Source organism: Tenrec ecaudatus, chromosome 16 (assembly GCF_050624435.1).
Source record: "Tenrec ecaudatus isolate mTenEca1 chromosome 16, mTenEca1.hap1, whole genome shotgun sequence".
NCBI lineage: Eukaryota > Metazoa > Chordata > Mammalia > Afrosoricida > Tenrecidae > Tenrec > Tenrec ecaudatus.
The window spans coordinates 105,475,200-105,494,562 of NC_134545.1; the positions used below are offsets into that span (position 1 = coordinate 105,475,200).

The 19,363-nt window shown below is 49.1% G+C and overlaps 1 protein-coding gene across 1 annotated transcript in view; it reads left to right on the top strand.

The window, feature by feature from the left end:
• The first annotated feature begins 5 nt into the window (after positions 1 to 5).
• Positions 6 to 19,363, top strand: part of LOC142428692 (scavenger receptor cysteine-rich domain-containing protein DMBT1) — a 27,977-nt gene continuing 8,619 nt past the window's right edge. Inside the window, exons 1-5 of the mRNA XM_075533479.1 lie at positions 6 to 222; positions 612 to 923; positions 4,620 to 4,931; positions 7,747 to 8,061; positions 11,267 to 11,581. Coding sequence (XP_075389594.1) covers positions 6 to 222; positions 612 to 923; positions 4,620 to 4,931; positions 7,747 to 8,061; positions 11,267 to 11,581 — 1,471 coding nt within the window. The remainder of the gene's footprint in view (positions 223 to 611; positions 924 to 4,619; positions 4,932 to 7,746; positions 8,062 to 11,266; positions 11,582 to 19,363) is intronic.

Consider the following 19,363-nt stretch of genomic DNA (forward strand, 5'->3'; position numbering starts at 1 on the left):
ACAGGATGGAGAATTTCTATGGCTGTCCATATGACTTCATCGAAGTCTTCGACGGCCCACAAAGCGAGTCTTTCTCCCTGGGGAGATTCTGCTCGGGGACAACCCCAATCTTCACCTCCTCCTCAAACCACATGATGGTGGTCTTCCACAGTGATGCCATCATCACCAACGTTGGCTTCCATGCCTCCTACGAGGCCCTCGTGCAAAACGAAAACGATACCGGTAGGTCCTTCGATCATTTCCGTCCAGGTTGGGTGCTGATGACTGATGGATAGGCAGACCGGGTCAAGTGGACACAAGGAGCTTGAAAGGGTTAAAGTGGTCTCGCCCAGGCTGTGACTCGGAGAAACTGGTTGGACGTCCATCTCAGCTGGGGCCTTGGGAATGGACCATGAATCCACCTGAGAAAGAGCTTGAAAGCATTGAAGGAAGAATGTGCACTGATATGAAACACAAGCGCCTCAGTGGCCCCCTCTAACCCACATGGCTCCCCCCACCCAAGTGTGAGGGATGGAGCCCCAACCGTAGTCAACCCCAAGGAATCGCTCCTGAGTCCCTCTAGCGCCCAGGGCAGCCCCCCAGAACAGTGACCAGTGTGTGTGCATCCCCAGATGTGGCCCTCCGGCTGAGCAACGGCAGCCACCGCTGTGAGGGGCGCCTGGAGCTGTTCTACAACGACACCTGGGGGACCGTGTGTGATGACGGCTGGGACCTGCGCGATGCCCACGTGGTGTGTCAGCAGCTGGGCTGCGGCAGGGCGGTGTCAGCCCTCGGGTGGGCGTACTTCGGCCGTGGCCTGGGACCCATTGCCCTGGATGACGTTGAGTGTGTGGGGAATGAGGCTAAGCTGTGGCAGTGTCTGCACAGTGGCTGGTTCTCCCACAACTGCGGCCACCATGAGGACGCCAGCGTCATCTGCTCAGGTGGGCTCAGCTCTGAAGGTCAGAATCACGCAGAGGGGGGGGGGTGAAGAAGGCCCAGCTCTATGAGTCCACCCCCACTGAACCTCATTGTTGTTGTTAGGTACTGTTGGGTTGCCTCCGACTCATGGCGACCCTGCCCAGCCCTGAGCCGGCCTCCTGGTTATGTTTGAGCCCATGGCTGTAGCCACCGTGTCAGTCCATCTTACTGAAGGTCTTCCTCCTTCTCACTCATCCTCACCACCACCCCAAACCTTGAGCACTGGGGAAGTCACCGGACCAGAAGGTGTCCGTCCTCCCAACTGGACCAACAGATAACATCTTGAGAAATGGAGAAATGATTGAAGTTGTCAAGGATTGTGTCTTGCCAGGATCTACAATGACTGCTCATGGACACACCATGACTGCTCATGGACACACCAGTCAATGACTGCTCATGGACACACCAGAAATCAAGTGAGGCATTGGATACATCTGCTGCACAAGACCTCTTTAAGGTGTTGAAAAGAAAGGAGTTTACTTTGAGGACTAAGGCGCACCTGACCCAAGCCATGGTGTTTTCAATTGCCTCACGTGCACGTGAAAGTTGGACCTTGAATAAAGAAGACCGAAAAAGGATCGATGCTTTTGAAGGATGGTGAGGGCAAAGACGATTGACAGTACCCTGGGCTGCCAAAGGAACAGACACGTCTGCCTGGGATAAAGTACACCCAGAATGCAACTTGGAGGAAAGGAGGCAAGACTTCGCCTCAGGTGCATTGGACATGCTGTCAGGAGAAGCCAGTCCCTAGAAAAGGACACCGTGCTTGGCAAGATAGCAGGGCCGTGAAAAAGAGCAAATCTCTCGACCAAATGGATGGACACAGTGGCCGCAACAATGGGCTCAAACATAAGAACAATTGTGCAGAAGGCACAAGGCCAGGTGGTGTTTCGTTCTGTTACACAGTTGCCAGGAGTCCGAAGGGACTTGATCGCATCTGACGACTAAAAGTGTCCTGCAGTCTGTCCACTGTCTACCTGCAGAATCCCTGCGGTGTCCCCACGCTGCCCCACTATCATTTTCTTGTAAAACGCTGTTAGCCTCAAGTCCATTACCCAATAGGACAGAGTCAATCTGCCCCATAGCATTTCCTAGGCGATAATCCTTAGGAAAGCAGACTGCCACACTCTTCTATGGAGCTGCTGGTGTGTCCAAAACACTGACCTCTTGGTTGGCAGCTGAGCGCTGTAACCCCTGCCCCTTCCTCACTGTGGATTCTGGTTTTGTTACACTGACACTTCACAAAGCTCCCTTTCCAAAGGACACTTTACTTCACCGCTGTAAAGGAAAGCCAGAGGCACTTTCCAGAAATAGACACTACATAGAAATAGATACAGTAGCAATAAAACTGACAAAAACGTGCTCAGCATTCAAAGAAACAATAAACGATCTAATCCACTCCTGCCTGTGCCTATCTAAAAATACCCAGAATCAGAAAGGGAACTAGATATAAATCTTGACGTTCTACTGTAATAAATGAATAACTCTTCAAAGTAGAAGGCGCACCACCCTAATCACCCAGTCAGGAAGAATTACGCAATCAGACCGACAGGCAGGATAGGAGCCACAAGTGACCATCACTGTGGCCCACTCAGCAAAAAACAACAGCAGCAACAAAAGTTACAAAAGACATTCAGGGTCTGGCAGTAGGGTCAAGATAACCCCCTCAATGCAGGGCATCGGTGGCTGTAGCTGAGGTCATTTGGGATCATTGTTAACCAGGTGGCCACATTGTGCATGGCTTCTTGTCAGAACAAAGTGTTAAACCTTTCTGAGCCAGATGAACAATGCTCCCTCTCGGGCCTAAGAAACATGAAGGGAATGATGACCGGCACCTTTTCATTTATGTCTTTTATAGATGGTCTGTCTTCTTCAACACCGTCAGCTGCTGGGAGTGACCCAACTTTAGGTAATTCCCAGCTGTTCTTCATGGATTAGCGGTGACTTGCTTTGGAAAAGTCGCCCTGGGCAGTGGTTTAGGGTCCGAAGACCCAGGACCTTCTATCCTGACTCTGCTTGCCCGCTGTGGGACCTTGAGCAAATCTCAGAACCACACCTGCCTCAGTTTCCTCTTCTGCGTGAGGATGAGGAGGGAGGGAGTAGCTCGACCTCCTAACTCTGCCCTGGGATTCCATGGATGGCTCTACGGAGAGCAGCTGAGGCCATGGTGGATGCGGGGGGCACACCGATTAGAGCCAGGCCATTATCGCCCAACCCAACTCTTCCCAGGCCAGGACACTGCTGGGCAGTGGTTCTGGTCCTGGCAGATGTGTTGACCGTAGAGGCACAGGAAGTATCGCTCTGGTTCTTTCTACTGACGCTGTGATTAACCCAATAGATATCCCTTTCAAATTAAGCCCATGGCCTTCCCACAGTAGGGTCATTATCAGTGAGGTACAATCTGCTGAGAGGAGGTGGGACAGAGACAATTTGCTCTGAGCCATACAAGGAAGCCCAGAGTTGCTTGCAGTGAGCAGCAAGTGGTCCCCCAAGGCTACGCTCTATGAACCTCAATGCCCTGCCTCTCCAGAGCTTGCATCCATTGCCATCACCCACAAAGAAAGGCTATAGGGAAGGAATCCGACTTTGAGCCTGAAAGTGGGTATTGGAATTCCACAAGGTAACGGATCCCTGGACAGCTGCCTGGGAGGTTGATAGTTCCCAAGACAGTTATCTTTTTCTCATTTGCTTTCTCTGTCCACAGCATCTTCTGCAAAGCCAACAGGGGCACCTCCATCAGCAGGTAATCTTCTTTTATCTTCACCTGCCTTTCCTTTGTAGAGTTTGATTTCAGAGTCACTCCAGCCTTGCTATAGGAGAAGGTGATCCTGCTGGAAACACTAGCCGTTTCCTCAGATTTCTGCAAGCCTTGGGCTGAAGGTACAAATGGCTGATGATACCTAGGTTCATCTAGAAAGCTATGGTGTGAAAGTGAACGGGAGGGAGAAGCTGTGAAATGCAAGCAAGGCCATGGAGCTGGCCATGAGGACCAATGTCAAGGAAGACCAGAGTACCTTGATGACCCCAGATCTCCCCTGAGCTCTACCCAAGAACTCACTTGAGTGGTGTTCCAAATGCATCCCTCACTTCCTCCTTTTACTCCACTGCCTTCTTTCACATGAGAGTTAGCCCTTAATGAAGCCCGTGGGCCTCCCAGAGCATCTTTACACATGGCATTGCCCTTGGTGCTGGGAACAAAGCAGATGGGGGGGATTTAGCTATTGTCACTGTATCAGTGTATACAAGGGCCCACAGAGAAGCAGACCCACATGCAAACACACTCAGCAACTCGTCTGTGCATGATATCTTCTCTTGGAAAGGCCAGCAAGCCCAGGAAGTGTAAAAAACTGGATAGAGAAAGGGTCAGCTGTTTGGTGACATGGACCCCTGGTCCAGCTGACCAGTGAGTCAACCCACTTCTTCAATCAGCCTTGACTGTAAACACACAAACACACACACACACACACACACACACACACACACACACACACACACACACACACACACACCGAGTGGTGCCCAAAACAAAGGTAAAGTAAAGGGAGAAGTGGATTTGTTCATCTTCATTATCCATGTAGAACGTCCAGGGAAGAGATGGCTCGTCTGGTGTCCTTTCCAGAGGAGTCTCACGGAAGTTCTTCTCTGGAATGTCCCCCCAGGTCTGGGCCTGCGGCTGGCCAATGGGTCCAACAGATGTGAGGGCCGGGTGGAGGTCTATCACGCCGACACTTGGGGAACCGTGTGTGATGACAACTGGTCCATCCAGGATGCCCACGTGGTCTGCAGGCAGCTGGGTTGTGGCCCAGCTGTTTCTGTCCTCCCAGGAGCAAGCTTCAGCCCCGGGACCGGGCACATCCTCCTGGATAATGTCAACTGCACAGGAAAGGAATCCTCCATAGAGCAATGCCCACATGGTGGCTGGTTCAACCACAACTGTGGGCACCAGGAAGATGCTGGTGTCATCTGCTCAGGTGAGTCCAGCACCTCCTGGACCTGCCATGGACATGCCAGGACAGCCTAGAGGGGCCAGCTCACCTTCTGACATGTGTCACATTTCAACTGAGTCAGCGATCTTTAACACTCTGTGGCCCGTGAGACATACAGCACACACCTACATGTTCAGCCTCTTGGGTTTCTTGGGAAGCTGCCAGCCCAGTTGTAGTGGAACTGTGTGAATCAGAAGAAACCAGCCTCTGGCCACCTGTCCTACCAGTAGAGTCCATTTGGGACACATGTGCCCATATAATTGCATCAAAATTCATAGTACCTCCATCATTTCCCTCCGTTTCAGCACGGCTTCCATCACTTAAAACACATGTTATCACCAAATAATTCAAAGCAGAAAAAAGTTGGTAACGGAAAGACTGAACTGCTTAATCATCCTGGTTTCTATCTCTATGCCTGCACAGTCCTCCAGTGCTGGACACCCGGGCACCTATGAGTTCAGGCCCATCTTATCTGTTGAGTGGTGACTCGCTGTCTAGTACAGGGACCACCCCACCCCCACCCCACCCCTCACTTTGACCATCCCTGACAAGCCTTAACTTCCCTTGAGAAAGCCCTGAGCTCCAAGTCTCCCAGAAGGCGAAGACCCAGGACTCCTTCTCATGCCTTCAGAGAGAGGTGGTCTTGGCAGTAAGAGGTTGGTGTGTGATCCTTTCAAAGAGTTGCATCTCAGAACTCAGCAAGGCCAGCTCTTGGCCCAACGCAGTGACTCCCACATCAGAGGCAGTGGCAGCAGGGAGGATAAGAGAGGCAGGATCAGGGGGACCCTGTGACAGGAGCTTCTCACCAGCCTGCAGCTTCACCAGAGCCCCAGAGTGCAGACAAGATGTCCTGTGCTTAGTGGATTGTATCATTATCGCCCCAGGATGAATCTTATTTTTTTGAATTTCTTATCTTTAATCAAAATAACGCACACACCTTCAACACTACATCCACATTTTAAAAGGTAATTACTTGACTCGAGATCAGATGGGGTTGTTTAAGAGACATACTCATTTATGTGATTTAGATGGTATTTGAGAAGACAATGGAAGTCCGGTGTGTTCGTTTGCAACGTACTCACGGTGAATGTTCTTTTTCTTTGTTTCTCTTTGCCATGTACAGTTTCTTCGACTCCTGGGGAGCATGCACACCAGTTACACCCAATAGGTACTTTTCATATTATTACAGGTTGTCATTGTTTTTCTGGGGCTAGAGCCCAGCCATCTATGGCTAGCAGAAGGGCAGCAAACACGATTGCCATGCCCCTGGTTCTCTTGGATGAGAATCGCCTGTGGGATAAAAGCTGTGGTCTTACAGACAAGCCGTAACGATGGAGTCTTCTAGCTTAGGGGGATTTTCAGGGGAAGAACCAACTGCTAAATAAAAAAGAAGAATATGGATGATGGATGATTGGGTGGATGGAGGGATGGAGGGATGGATAAAGGTATCCTCTTAGTGCTAAAATTCTCCTAAATAAGTTCCAAGCCATTTTCCCACAGTCTCCAAGCCCACCTACCCTCATCAACATCCTACCCTCAGGCTTTTTGTTAAGGTTTTTCCCAGAATGCCCTTGTGAACCCCTCGTAAAAGGGACCCCATGAACCAGCTCCCATCTCTGAGGGCTCAGAGTCTGACATTCTTCTTTACTGCCTTCGGTCAATTCCTTACCACCTTGCAGAAATGGTGACCTATCTCCCCCTGCTTGGGTCTCTGCCCCCCACCATCACCATCACCAACACCAACACCAACACCAACACCATCACCAACACCAACACTACCCCCAAGCACCTCCGTCATTCCCCCCAGTAAATATTTGGTTCTGATTGGGTTTTGATTGTTTTTGTTTTTCATTTCAGTAGACTGAAATGACTTTTGCTTGGAGAATGTCACTCTATTCTTTGTGCGAACTGAACTGGAAAATGGTCCAAACTTCCACGCCTCATTTGAATTAACTTTTAGGGAAACAGCACCAGCAATGATAGTCAAAAGAGAAAGAAAGCCAGGTCCTTTGAAGTGTGCAGTTGACCTCTAAAGCAGCTGGGCCTCCAACAGCAGGGGTGTGAACGTCTGGGGTCCAGGAGAGGCGGATTGTTTTCTCCGTGCTACTGTTGTTGGCGCTCTGGTGTTGCAAGTACCCACTTAAGAGGCTGGTGGCGCTCACGTCACTTGATGCGTGAGTCACTGGAGAGGCAAACTGCTCACAGAGAGGATTAGCATCACCTGGCATTGAGCTCACCACACTAGCACCAAGCGGGGGGACATCTGTGTAAACATGAACCCCAGCAGTGCCAGTCTGTGTTTTGGAAGGGTCAGCTGTATACGTCTTTTCCAGGAGCCCAAGTGGCACAGGAGGTTAAAACATCCAACTGCTAACTGAGCAGTCAGTGGCTGAAACCCACCAGCTGCCACATGGGAGAGAAAGGAGGCCACCTGCTCCCAGAAAGAGCACAGCCTTGGAAACCTTAGGGGCCGCCCTGTGCTGCCCCCTCGGGTCGCTGTGGGTCCCCACGGACCCTGGGTTTTCGTATTTCCCAAAGCCGGGTGATCGCTTTACAAGCCACCATGTGGTCCGCATTCCATGTTGAAACTGCCCAGTGAGGGAAATGACTATCAGGTGTGTGCTAAACTTCAGACACAGGTACAAAACCCAAGAGACTCTCTTCTGCTGCACATGTCACCTCCTTGGGCAGCGCCAGCCAAACTGCCAGGGCAGGCCTGGGTACCACGGTCTGCCTGGAAGGGCATCTCGGTTGGTGATAGGGAACCGGCTCACACTACCTTGCCTCTCCGCCCCTACAGATCTGCCCGAGGTGAGGCTGGCCGATGGGAAGAGCAGGTGTGAGGGCCGCGTGGAGCTCCGCCACAACGATACCTGGGGCACTGTGTGTGACGACCTCTGGGGCCTGGCCGCAGCCCAGGTGGTGTGCCAGCAGCTGGACTGCGGGGCAGCCCTGGCAGCCCCAAGGAACGGTTTGTTTGGTCCTGGCTCAGGCCCCATCATCCTCGACAACGTGCAGTGTACTGGCAACGAAAGCAACCTTGGGCAGTGCCACCACCTGGGCCTCCTCGTCCACAACTGTGGGCACCATGAGGACGCCGGGGCCGTCTGCTCAGGTACCTGGAGCCCCTGCATCAGGTGTCCATTGCAAGGGACAGAGCTGAGCCCACCAGGCAGACTGTCAGTGAATGGCCTGGGGGACCCAGCTAGGGGGAGCAATTTGTCCTTGGTTACCTGGAATGGACCTGCTTTTAGCAATGAGAGTTCTGTATCCCAGGAGCCTCCAGGCTCAGGCAACTCAGGACAGTGGTCAGTCTAGTTCCAGGTGAGAAGAGTCACTGACCAAGCTTGTCTGCCACCGCCCACTGCCCTGGGCCTGAGACTGAAAGAGAGCAATGCAGTCCTCACCCCCACCTGTGCCCTGCGATGGCCTGGCTCTGAATTTCTAAGGATGGGTTTTCCAGAGGTCTCTATTTGTAAATTTGCCATCAAGGTACCGTATATACTCGCATATAAGCCAAACCAAATATCAGCGAGGCACCTAATTTTACCACAAAAACTGCATTTAAAATGTGCTGACAAAACTCGGCTTATACTTGAGGATATTCGGCATTTCCCAAGAGAGCCATCGTCGACTGCTCTCCCGGTTTGCTGAAGGTCTCCAGGGGCACCCCTGCCTCTAGGGACAGTCCTATGCCAAGCCAGTAAGAAGAAAGCTCTCAAACTCCACTTCGTTACTGAATAACACGGCCCCCACCTCCTTGCTGAGCTTCCCCTCAGGAGACAACGTGGATGGGGAGTGAAGACCCACCCCATCGGAGCCAGTTCCCATTAACGGTGACCAGGAAGGTCCGCAGAGACCCTGGTTTCAGGGGTTTTCAGCGGCTCTGGCCTCTGGGAAGTCCGCGGTCAGGCCTTCTTCTGCAATGCCTCTGGCTTGGTGCCAGCAGAGCCCTTGGCTGCGTTTGCCCCGAGCAGGGATCCGACTTCGGGGCTCACTCGCCATCCAGTCAGTGTGCTCACGCAAAGCCCCCTACAGGACAGGGTAGCACGGCCCCTGTGAGGTTCCGAGCCTGTAACTCTTTCTGGAACTAGAAAGCCCGTCTCTCTCCCTCAGAGCACCTGGTGGTTTGAGCTGCTGGCTTTGCGTTTAGCAACCCAGTGCACAGCCATGACGCTACTAGGACTCCTATAAGATGAATGGAGGAAGATCTCCTGAGTGAACACGGCTCGTTGCACTGTGGGTTAGGCGTCAGATCAACAATTCAGAGAAAGATACACGAACCACTCCCATGTTTACGGTCCTGGAAACCCGAAATAGGGTGGTTATGCATAAGTTAGCATCAACTGGATGGCGATGAATTGGACAGTTAATTATATTGAATATTTAACATTTGCTGCTTAGAACAAGCTGTCATTTCACAGGATGAGATCAACTGAGTCAAGGTGGTACCAAATACCCCTCGTTATAGCCTCCGAGCGTCTGAGGGGCTGTTGAGGGCTCCTTCAGGACAGGGTCAGGTAGAGCCGCGGTTCTCAATCTGTGGGTCGCGACCCCTTTGGGGGTTGAACAACCCTTTCACAGGGGTTGCCCAATTCATAACACTAGCAAAATTAGTTATGAAGTAGCAACAAAAATACTTTTACGGTTGGGGGTCACCACAACATGAGGAACTGTATGGAAGGGCCGCGGCATTAGGGAGGCTGAGAACCACTGAGGTAGAGGCTTCCAATTAGTGCCGATAAATCAGGATCTACCCCTGAAGGTGCCAGCGCCATAGGGTGGAGGGAGATTCAGAGAGGCTGCCTGGTCGGTGATGCTCAGCCTTCAGAAATTCTAATCCTCCTGTGAAGGTGTGATATTTGCTGGAATGTTCTGAACTGGAGAGTGGAGCCTGCACAGATGCAATCCATCTGTCCACTCAACTCATTTCCCATGAGCCCTTTATGCATACTCACCTCCACTAACCTGCTACCTGGACTTTCTCTTGTAGCTGCTGGAGTTGCCCCAGAATCGGCAGAAATGGCTCTGACAGTTGGTAAGCCTTTCATCCTCCCCCACCCACCCCGTCCTGCCTCCTTTGGTGGTTATTGACTCTTTCTAGTGGTTTCCCTGAGGTTACAGCTGATGGTGGTCACCTGGATCCAGGCTTATGCCAAAACAAACAAAAACTCACTGCCTGATTCTGACTCCTAGAAAACCTGCAGAACTTGTTTCTGAAGCGACAAGTCTCTATGGGAGCAGAGAGCTCTCATCCTTCTCCCATTCAGTGGCTGGATGACTTAAAACACTAACCTTGAAGTTAGCAGCCCAGCACCGCCAGGCCTGAGAAAATACAGACCTCCGTGTCCACTCATCAAACCAGACAGTCACGGATCCGGGCTCTGGTTCTGGAAAAAATACTGTAATTTTGAACATGGGCCCATGGGCAAATTTGTCCTAAAGTAAATAATTCATGAGAAGCCGCCTTATACATATTCCTAAACTAATGTCTAGCCTGTAGATGACTGGGCTCTGAAATAAAGACATATCCTTGACCTTGAAATTTCCCATATTTTCAAAGATGGAAATAATGGGGCAATCTGTGCCTATAAGGAAAAGCTGGCCCCTGCCATTGTAAGCACTAATTTGACTTCTTCCTATGGCATCTAGAACACAAGGGAAGAGTTTCTAGTGTACTTCAATTCAAGGTTGATATGTTAGTCTAGACTAGACTAGAGAAACAAATCCATGGACACACATATGTGTATAAGAGAGATATTTATATACAAGAGCAAATGAACACTAAGGAAACATCCCAGCCCAGTCCAGCTCAAGTCCATAGGTCCAATATTAGCCCATATTTCTGATATCAATCTATAAAGTCCTCTTCAGACTCAAAAAATACATGCAAGATGCCGAATGCAGAAGATTACAAACCAGTGGGTAGGAAGTCTTTGGATCCAGTGTCATTGGAAATATCTCAGTGCTGGCAGGCGTCTCTCTGTGGCTTCCCTGGCTTCTGAGGTCTGGTTGCGTCCAAGTGGCTTTCCTCCTGCAATGTCTCCCAGGGAGTAGCAGAGAGAGAGGTATCTTCAGCCTCCAAGTAGGAAGTACCAGATTTCTCAGAATTTCCAGGAGAAGGCCATGCCCACACAGAAGTCTCATTGGCTATCTCCAGATTGACAGCCTAGACTCCACCCCTCCATTCTCAATCCTTAAATTGACACCAGATTAGGTGACTCCACAGTTGGTTATATGAGAAACTAAAGAAAAGCCCCATTAGAAATGACCTTCCAGGAACACTAACCACATTCAAATAATCTCTGGGTCTTCTCCAGACTTGCCTGTCATCAGATTGGTGGATGGGAGCAACCGGTGCGAAGGGCGAGTGGAAGTCTACCATGACGGAGCTTGGGGAACCGTGTGTGATGACCTCTGGACCACCAGTGCTGCCCACGTTGTGTGCCGGCAGCTGGACTGCGGGGCGGGCATCAGTGCCCTGGGGAATGGCCACTTTGGGGCGGGTGTAGGGAGCATCCTGCTAGATGACGTGCAGTGCCAAGGCAACGAGAACACGCTGGGCCAGTGTCAACATCGGGGCTTGTCCATCCACAATTGCGGCCATCATGAAGATGCCGGGGTCATTTGCGCAGGTACTTACTCTTGGAGTTCTCCTGAGGGTGCTGCCAGAACTGTAACTCTTGCAGGGGACCTGGAGATGAGTGGGAAGAAATCAGGGTTCCATGGTTGCAGGCTGCTGTTGAGTTAGCCCTAAGTCATCGGGGCCCACGTACAACAGGAAGAAATTAAAAGCTGCCCAGCAATAGACCACCCTTGTGCTTGGCTGCCGTCCAACTGATGGGCTCTGTAGGGTTTGTACTGACTGATTTTTAGAAGTAGATCGCCAGGTCTCGTTTGCTTGAATCCTGTTGGCATTCTCCAAACACATACCTAGTGCCCGGGCTTAGACATAGGTGTCGTGGAGTCAGCACCCCGTGCGTGACAGAAGGAAACCCTGCCCAGTCCTCTGCCATCCTCACCATTGTTCCTCTGCTCGAGTCACTGCTGCGGCCGCTGTGTCAATCCATCTCGTTGAGGGCTTTTTTGAAAAGACGCATAGAGACGCATAAGACAAGCCCGCATTGGCTTGTGGGTAGGATTTATGTTTAGATGTTTTCTTATATTGTCTTTTGTTTGCCACTTCCAGCATCAGCCACGGAAGTGACCTCTTCACCTGGTAATTACATTTGTTTGCTTGCTTACTTACTTAAGCCTTTTGTGTTATTGGTTGCCTTGAATCTGGCCAGGGCTAGAGTTTATATTTCATATGCAGTTAAATTTCAAGCCCGTAGCAAACTAATACAAGAGGCTCGCAGATTCATTGGCTGAAATGGTAAATGTAGCAGATAGAAATCACACGGCTTCCAGATACAGGGCACCGAGTTTACTCCCTTCCTCTTTGATCTCTGAATCTGTCCGTAGTGACAGGGCCTTGCTCACATGCGCACTAGTGCCCACACATGTGGGTATTCAGTAAGCTATGCTGCTATTTAAGTCACAGGACTTCAGAGAGCTCTGGCAAAACTTTAAAACCTCCATAAAATAATAGAGTTCCACATCTCGTAAATGTATTTCACAGTGCAGTACACTCATCCTGAACTAAACGGACTGCATAGCTAAACAGCTGGGGAAATGCCATCTTCCTCTCTTGAAGATTCACAGGCTACTAGCTCAGGAAAGGCTCTGAGGAGCCCTGCAGTCCAGGGCCATTTTTCACGTGGTTTAGCACAATGTTTCTCTGAATCCTGTGGCCATTGAAACATTTGAGTCAAATGCAGCATCCCAAGATTTGGGGGCAAAGAACCTAGACCCCAGTTCTGGCTACCACCCTAACCATTTCTGCAATGATGGACAAGTTGCTGTGCCTGTCAAGGCCTCTTCTTCCTCAATAATAGTGCACCTATGCACACACGCGTGCACACACACAGCCACTTAGTTGATTCGAACTCATAGCAACCCTGTAAGACAGGATAGAACAGTTCCTACAGAGTGTTTTTAAGACTGTAGATCAGGGGTCTTCAAACTTCAGCCCGTGGGCCACATGCAGCCCACCGAGGACATTTATCCAACCCACCAGGTGGTTTTGCCCCATTTTGTTTTTTACTTCAAAATAAGATCTGTGCAGTGTGCATAGGAATTTGTTCATAGTTTTTTTTTTAACTATAGCCCAGCCCTCCAACGGGTCTGAGAGACAGTGAAGTGGCCCCTGTTTAAAAAGTTTGAGGACCCCTGGTCTAGATCTCTACAGGAGTCTCATCTTTCTCCCATAGAATGACTGCTGGGTTTGAACTGCCCACCTTGATGTTAGTAGCCCAGACTCTGGGCCAGGCAGGAGGGGGGGGGGCAGAATGGAGAGGGGCGGGCTTGGCCATGTGGGGTCAGTTCATTGGAGGTTCTCCTCATGTCATGCGTTCTTCCCACACCGCACAGTCACGATGACAAATTTGCATGGGTTGTGTATTCATTTGATCCTACCTGTCTTTCCTAAGGCATGGTTCACTCCGTAAGAACAGGCACCGTATCTGGTTTGATTATTCTACCTGAGTGCTAAGTACAGTCGACTGTCACATGGTAGATGATCGGTCAATATTTGTGCATTAAATCAATAAAGCCCATGGTCTTTGTGCACTAGAGACAGGGTGTGTTAGGTTGGGTTGACTAGAGAAATAAATCCAGAGATACTCATCTATGTAGAAAAAAAAAGTTTTATATGAAGAAGTAACTATATATCAAGAAATATCATCCCAGCCCAATCCAAATCAAGTCCATAAATCAGATACTAGTCCATCAGTCCCTTGTCGGACTCACGCAGCCACATGCAATGATGCAGACTTCAGGAAAGCCCAGGCCAGTGGGAACAGAGGCCTATGCATCCATGGTCAGTGGAAACGTGGCCAGGCTCCAGCAGCTCTCAGAGAGTCAGGGAGAGTCCGGGTCCTCCTTAGGAGAAGGCCACACCCCCACGGAGGCAGCTCCAGACAGTGACCTGATTGGCAAGCTGAATTCCACCCTTACACTTTTCTACATCTTCAAGTTAACATAGAATGATCTAACTACCACACAGAGGGAAGAAAACAAGCCAGTAAAACAATTTAGTAGGAGTTGATCTATTGCCTTTTCTGGTTTCCAACGTCTTCAAGGAGTGCTGAAACCATGTCAGCAGATCATTTTAATGCCATTTGGGGTTCCATTTCATTATAAATGATTGTATTTTGTTTGCCTACGAGTGCATTAAGCAACTGTTTGTGTCCTGGCCAAATTCTTTGACCTTTAATAATCTTTCCTTTTGAATTTTCTATTGCACACATTTATGTGGAGTTGAGTCATCAAGGGCCTCCATAGGTCCCCCAACAGTGAATGAATTCTGGGAAACACAGCTAAATGCACAAGCCAAGAGGAAAGTGCACAAGCGTACAACATCCATGCGTAATTCATCGTTTGCAGGACCGCTCTAATGCAATTGCCCACTCAAGTCCATGGAGGGGATTTCTCCAAGAGACTTACAAATGAGTGTTGCCAGGCTGGCTGTAACTGGTCCTCCTTCGATATTCCAGCAGCCCTGTTGAAAATGGACCGAGCTCTGGACCCAGGCAGCGAGGGTGCATAGTTGGCTAAGATAGCAAGTAACCCACTTCTTGTGGAATAGTTTCTAGGGAATGATGCTTCAAACTATCTCAGGAGTTTCTGGAGGGACTCTGAGATCAATGACTTAACAAATAGAGTGTCTTACTCTTGAGTGGGTTGGTGGCCAATAAAAAGGATCCTCTTCCTTGCTCCAGTCCATGTAAAAATGGCCCCTTCACCTGGTAAAGGTCGTTTCTAAACACTTAAGTTATTTTCTCTCTTTTAATACTAATGGAGAAATAAGACATCCGAGTCAGCAACCAGGACAGCAAAGTACAGCCTTTGTTGCCCATAAAGCCGAGCTCCAGCTGCAGGTTACAGTTCAGAACAAGAGCCAGATGGGCTTTGTTGGCCCCTTCCCATCTTCTTCGTCTACATCTTGGAACAGCCCACGTAGAGGAGATCCCAGTTTGAAATTCCTCTGCCTCTCACCAGTTGGAAGAGGGAAAGACGGAGAGAAACTAAATTCAAAACCAGAGATTCACTGCCCTGCAGTCAGTTCCCTCTCAGAATGACTCTGCAGGGCAGAGTCTCAGTGCTCCCTAGACTTTTCCAGTTTGTAAAATAGAAAACCTGTTCTTTCTCCCAAGGACTGACTAATGGCCTCAAAGTGTTGATCTGGTGGTGAGAAGGGGAGGGGTGGGAATCCTCCATTTATAGACTCTTTGAGATCAGCCACACACCGTGGAGAGTCATGGACTGTGGCCTTCTGAACATGTTACCTTTTCCACCTCTTAGAGTGAGGTGAGAGGACTGGAGCTTGCGGAGGCTGGGACACCTGGGGGCACGGGAAGAAGGCTTGCCTGGATAGCAAGACACTGTGGCTGGTCAGTCCTACTGCTCAGTGAGGGCCACCTTTCCATCTCCTCACCTTCTAGAAACACGCACATCACACGCAGCTGTCTAACTGTTGCCTTTTTCATTTTCTATTTTTATTCAGCTGCAGCTTCGGTGTCAACAGCTGTGACCCCTGCCCCAGGTAAAGTGTTCTGTGCTGTCCCATTAAATGTCCCTTCTTGGAACTCTCCTTGGCAAATTAGGCTGCTTGATAAAAAATTTGGCCTCACATAAGCTTCCGTGAAAAGAGGAACCTGGAAGTCCTGCTCACTAGGACAGCATGGCTCATTTTATTTATTTATATTTTTGGTCAACTTATTGCATGTCACAGAAATTTCATTCTTCCCAAATTGAGGATTTGAGGCTAGCCCATATCCAGTGGGTCAATCAGTGCCATTCTCCCGGCAGTGTGTGTGCTCAGTTCATGCGTTAGGTCCTCCTGACCATTTTTCAAAAGGCTGTCGTAGACCTAACAGACAAGGGATTAAGTAAACATAACTCCCCTACACTCTGGGAAACCAAAACATGAGTGTAAGTTGTTTTGTCGCCATCTTGGCTTTATCATGATAGTCTGGGGCCGGGCCCTGCGATCCTTCTTCTCATTGTGCATGGATACCTCGTCACTCTCTGCAGAAGTGAGCTTCCCATGGAGGAAGGAGTCTCGCATTGTGCTGTGTAAGTTGATGGGATGGACTTGTCTTGGGTGGTACAAATAATTAAGCAAGCATGTAACCACCAACCAAAAGGCTGACTGTCCAAACTCATCCACAAGAGTCTCAGAAGCGAGGCGATCTGTTTCCAGAAGGTAATGGCCTTAACAACCCTCTGGAATAGTTCTCCTGCTCCCATGGGGTGGCTATGGGTTAGCATCAACTCTATGCCAACCCACCGCAACCCCACTGAGAAAAGGAGTCCACTTGGCAGCCAGTTTGGCCACAAAATCAACCTCAATGGCAAATGACACTCAGGTGTCCTTTCACTTGCTGTGCAGTAACCTGCTCTCTGTTTATATGCACATGCATCTTCAAACTCTGCAGAAAAGCATGCTGCCTCAGGTAGTATTCTTCTGCCTACCATATTTCTATTTTTTTTAAATAATTTTATTGGGGGCTCATACAACTCTTATGGCAATCCATACATCCATCCATTGTGTTAAGCACATTTGTACATTTGTCATCATCATCATTCTCAAAACATTTGCTTTCTACTTGAGCCCTTGCTATCAGTTTCTCATTTTCCCCTCCCTCCCCACCACCTCCTCCCTTATTAACCCTTGGTAATTTATAAATTATTATTATTTTGTCATGTCTTACACTGTCTGACATATCCCTTCACCCACTTTTCTGTTGTCCATCCCCCAGGGAGGAAGCTATATGTAGACCCTTGTAATAAATTCCCCCTTTCTACCTCACCTTCCCTCCACCCTCCCAGTATCGCCACTCTCAGCACTGGTCCTGAAAGAATCATCTGCCGCGGATTCCCTGTTTCCAGTTCCTATCTGTGCCAGTGTATATCCTCTGGTCTAGTCAGATTTGTAAAGTAGAATTGGGATCATGATAGTGGGGGGGAGTATTGGGGAGCATTTAAGAACTAGAGGAAAGTTGTATGTTTCATCATTGCTAAGATTAAATGTGACCAGCTCCCCTTCTTCCATGTGACAAATGAACATTTTGCCTACAATATAATCCCCAAGTGTCTTCTTCACTAGAAATTGAGCCCCATGTTCTTTTTGTTCATTTTTAGACATGGAGGTGATGCCTCTACTAGGGTGTGTGGCTTTGGTCTTGATCTTATATGCCCATGAAAGGTCAGACTAGGGGACCCAACACCACTGTCTGCCTGGAGGCATCTGCATTGCCTTCAGCTAGACTCCAACCCAGCAGCATGTTCCCATAGACACACTGAAACCAGGTTGCTGTTGTGAAAGTTCTACCCACTTTCTCTTCTGTTTCAACCACTGATTTCTTAAAGGTCATTGTATCTACACTGTTGGGCAAACTAAAACACTGCATTTTCTCTCCACTCAATTTGAATTGGATTCTTCTTTATTTGCAGATACAACGTCCACTTCAGACAAAACAGCTTCCTCTCCAGGTATGCTCCCTGTCCTTTGCAGTAACCCTGCAGGGGCTTTTCAAGTAACCCCAACCTTTTTTCAAGTAACAAGGGCTTACACACCAATGCTAACCACTTCTCTTCTGGTTTCCCAGGAGAAAATGACAACCATCGTAAAGATGATGATGATGATGATGATGATGATGATGATGATGATGGAAAAGAAGATGGAGAGGAAGAAGAAAGGGGCCATGGAGGAGAAGGAGGGGAAAGGGAAAAGGAAGGAGGAGTAGACGAACACGGGAAAGAAGATGGCACAGACAATGGAGAGGAAGGAGGAGAAGGGAAAGGAGAAGATGATGAAGGAGGAGGAGGAGATGAGGAAGAAGAAGATGAAGGAGAAGATGGAGATGAAAATGATGAAGGAGGAGGAGATGGAGACAATGAGGAAGAAGATGAAGAAGGAGAGAAAGGAGATGATGAGGGAGAAGTTGGAGACAAAGGTGGTGCAGAAGGAGGAGAGAAAGGAGAAAGAAAAGAAGATGGAGAAAATAATGAAGGAGAAGAGGAAGATGGAAATGCAAATGATGAAGAGGAAGGAGATGAAGATGATGAAGGAGAAGAAGGCAAAGGAGAAGATGAGGAAGAAGATGGAAATGAACATGATGGAGGAGGAGGAAAAGGAGATGGAGATGGGGGTGAAGATGATGGAGAAGGAAAGGGAGAAGATGAGGAAGAAGATGGAGATGAAAATGATGGAGGAGACGGAGGAGGAAAAAGAGATGGAGATGAAGATGATGAAGGAGAAGAAGGAAAGGGAGAAGATGAAGAAGATGGAGATGAAGATGATGGAGAAGAAAATGATGGAGAAGGAGGAGGAGGAAAGGGAGAAGAAGATGGAGATGAAGAAGATGGAGATGAAAATGATGGAGAAGGAGGAGGAGGAAAAGGAGAAGAAGATGGAGATGGAGAAGATGGAGAAGAAGGAAAGGGAGAAGATGAGGAAGATGGAGATGAAAATGATGGAGAAGGAGGAGGAGGAAAAGGAGAAGAAGAAGATGGAGATGATGGAGGAGGAGGAGGAAAAGGAGAAGAAGATGGAGATGAAGATGAAGATGATGGAGAAGAAGGAAAGGGAGAAGATGAGGAAGAAGACGGAGATGAAAATGATGGAGGAGGAGGAGAAAGAGAAGATGGAGAAAATGATGAAGAAGGAGGGAAAGAGGAAGAAGATGATACAATTGAAGCAGGAGAAGGAGAAAATGAAGATGATGAAGGAGAAAGAGAAAAGGGGAAAGGAGGAGATGAAAATGATGAAGGAGAAGATGAGGAAGAAGACGGAGATGAAGATGCTGAAGAAGAACAAAGAGGAAATGATGATGAAGAAGACAGAGATAAAGATGATGGAGGAGGAGAAAGAGAAGATGGAAAGGGAGATGATGAAGAAGGAGGAGGAGAAGAGGAAGGACAAGGAGAGGAAAAAGAAGGTGGGAATGGTGGTGCGGGCAGTGTGGGCGGTGCTGGTGGTGGGACAGTGACTGATGTTCATATCGCACTAGCTCAGTGTGGGCACCTTACCCAGTGCGTCAGTGTAAGCGATCATAGACCTCCCTCTCTGAAGGAGGTTACACCCCAGTCTGTTTTTCCCAGAGAGGAAACAGATACTGAGGAGTGAACGCTGGGCCCGGGATCAGAGTGTAACTAGGGTAAAACTAGGGAATACCCCATGGGTGTCTGTCACGCAGAATTGACTCGAGCTTTCTCGGATTTATTGGTTTGGTTTGGTTTTGCAGCCACAGGTCCAGTTCCGACAAAAATGACAGCGCTGCCTGGTAATGATCATCCGTCTGCTGGTGGGC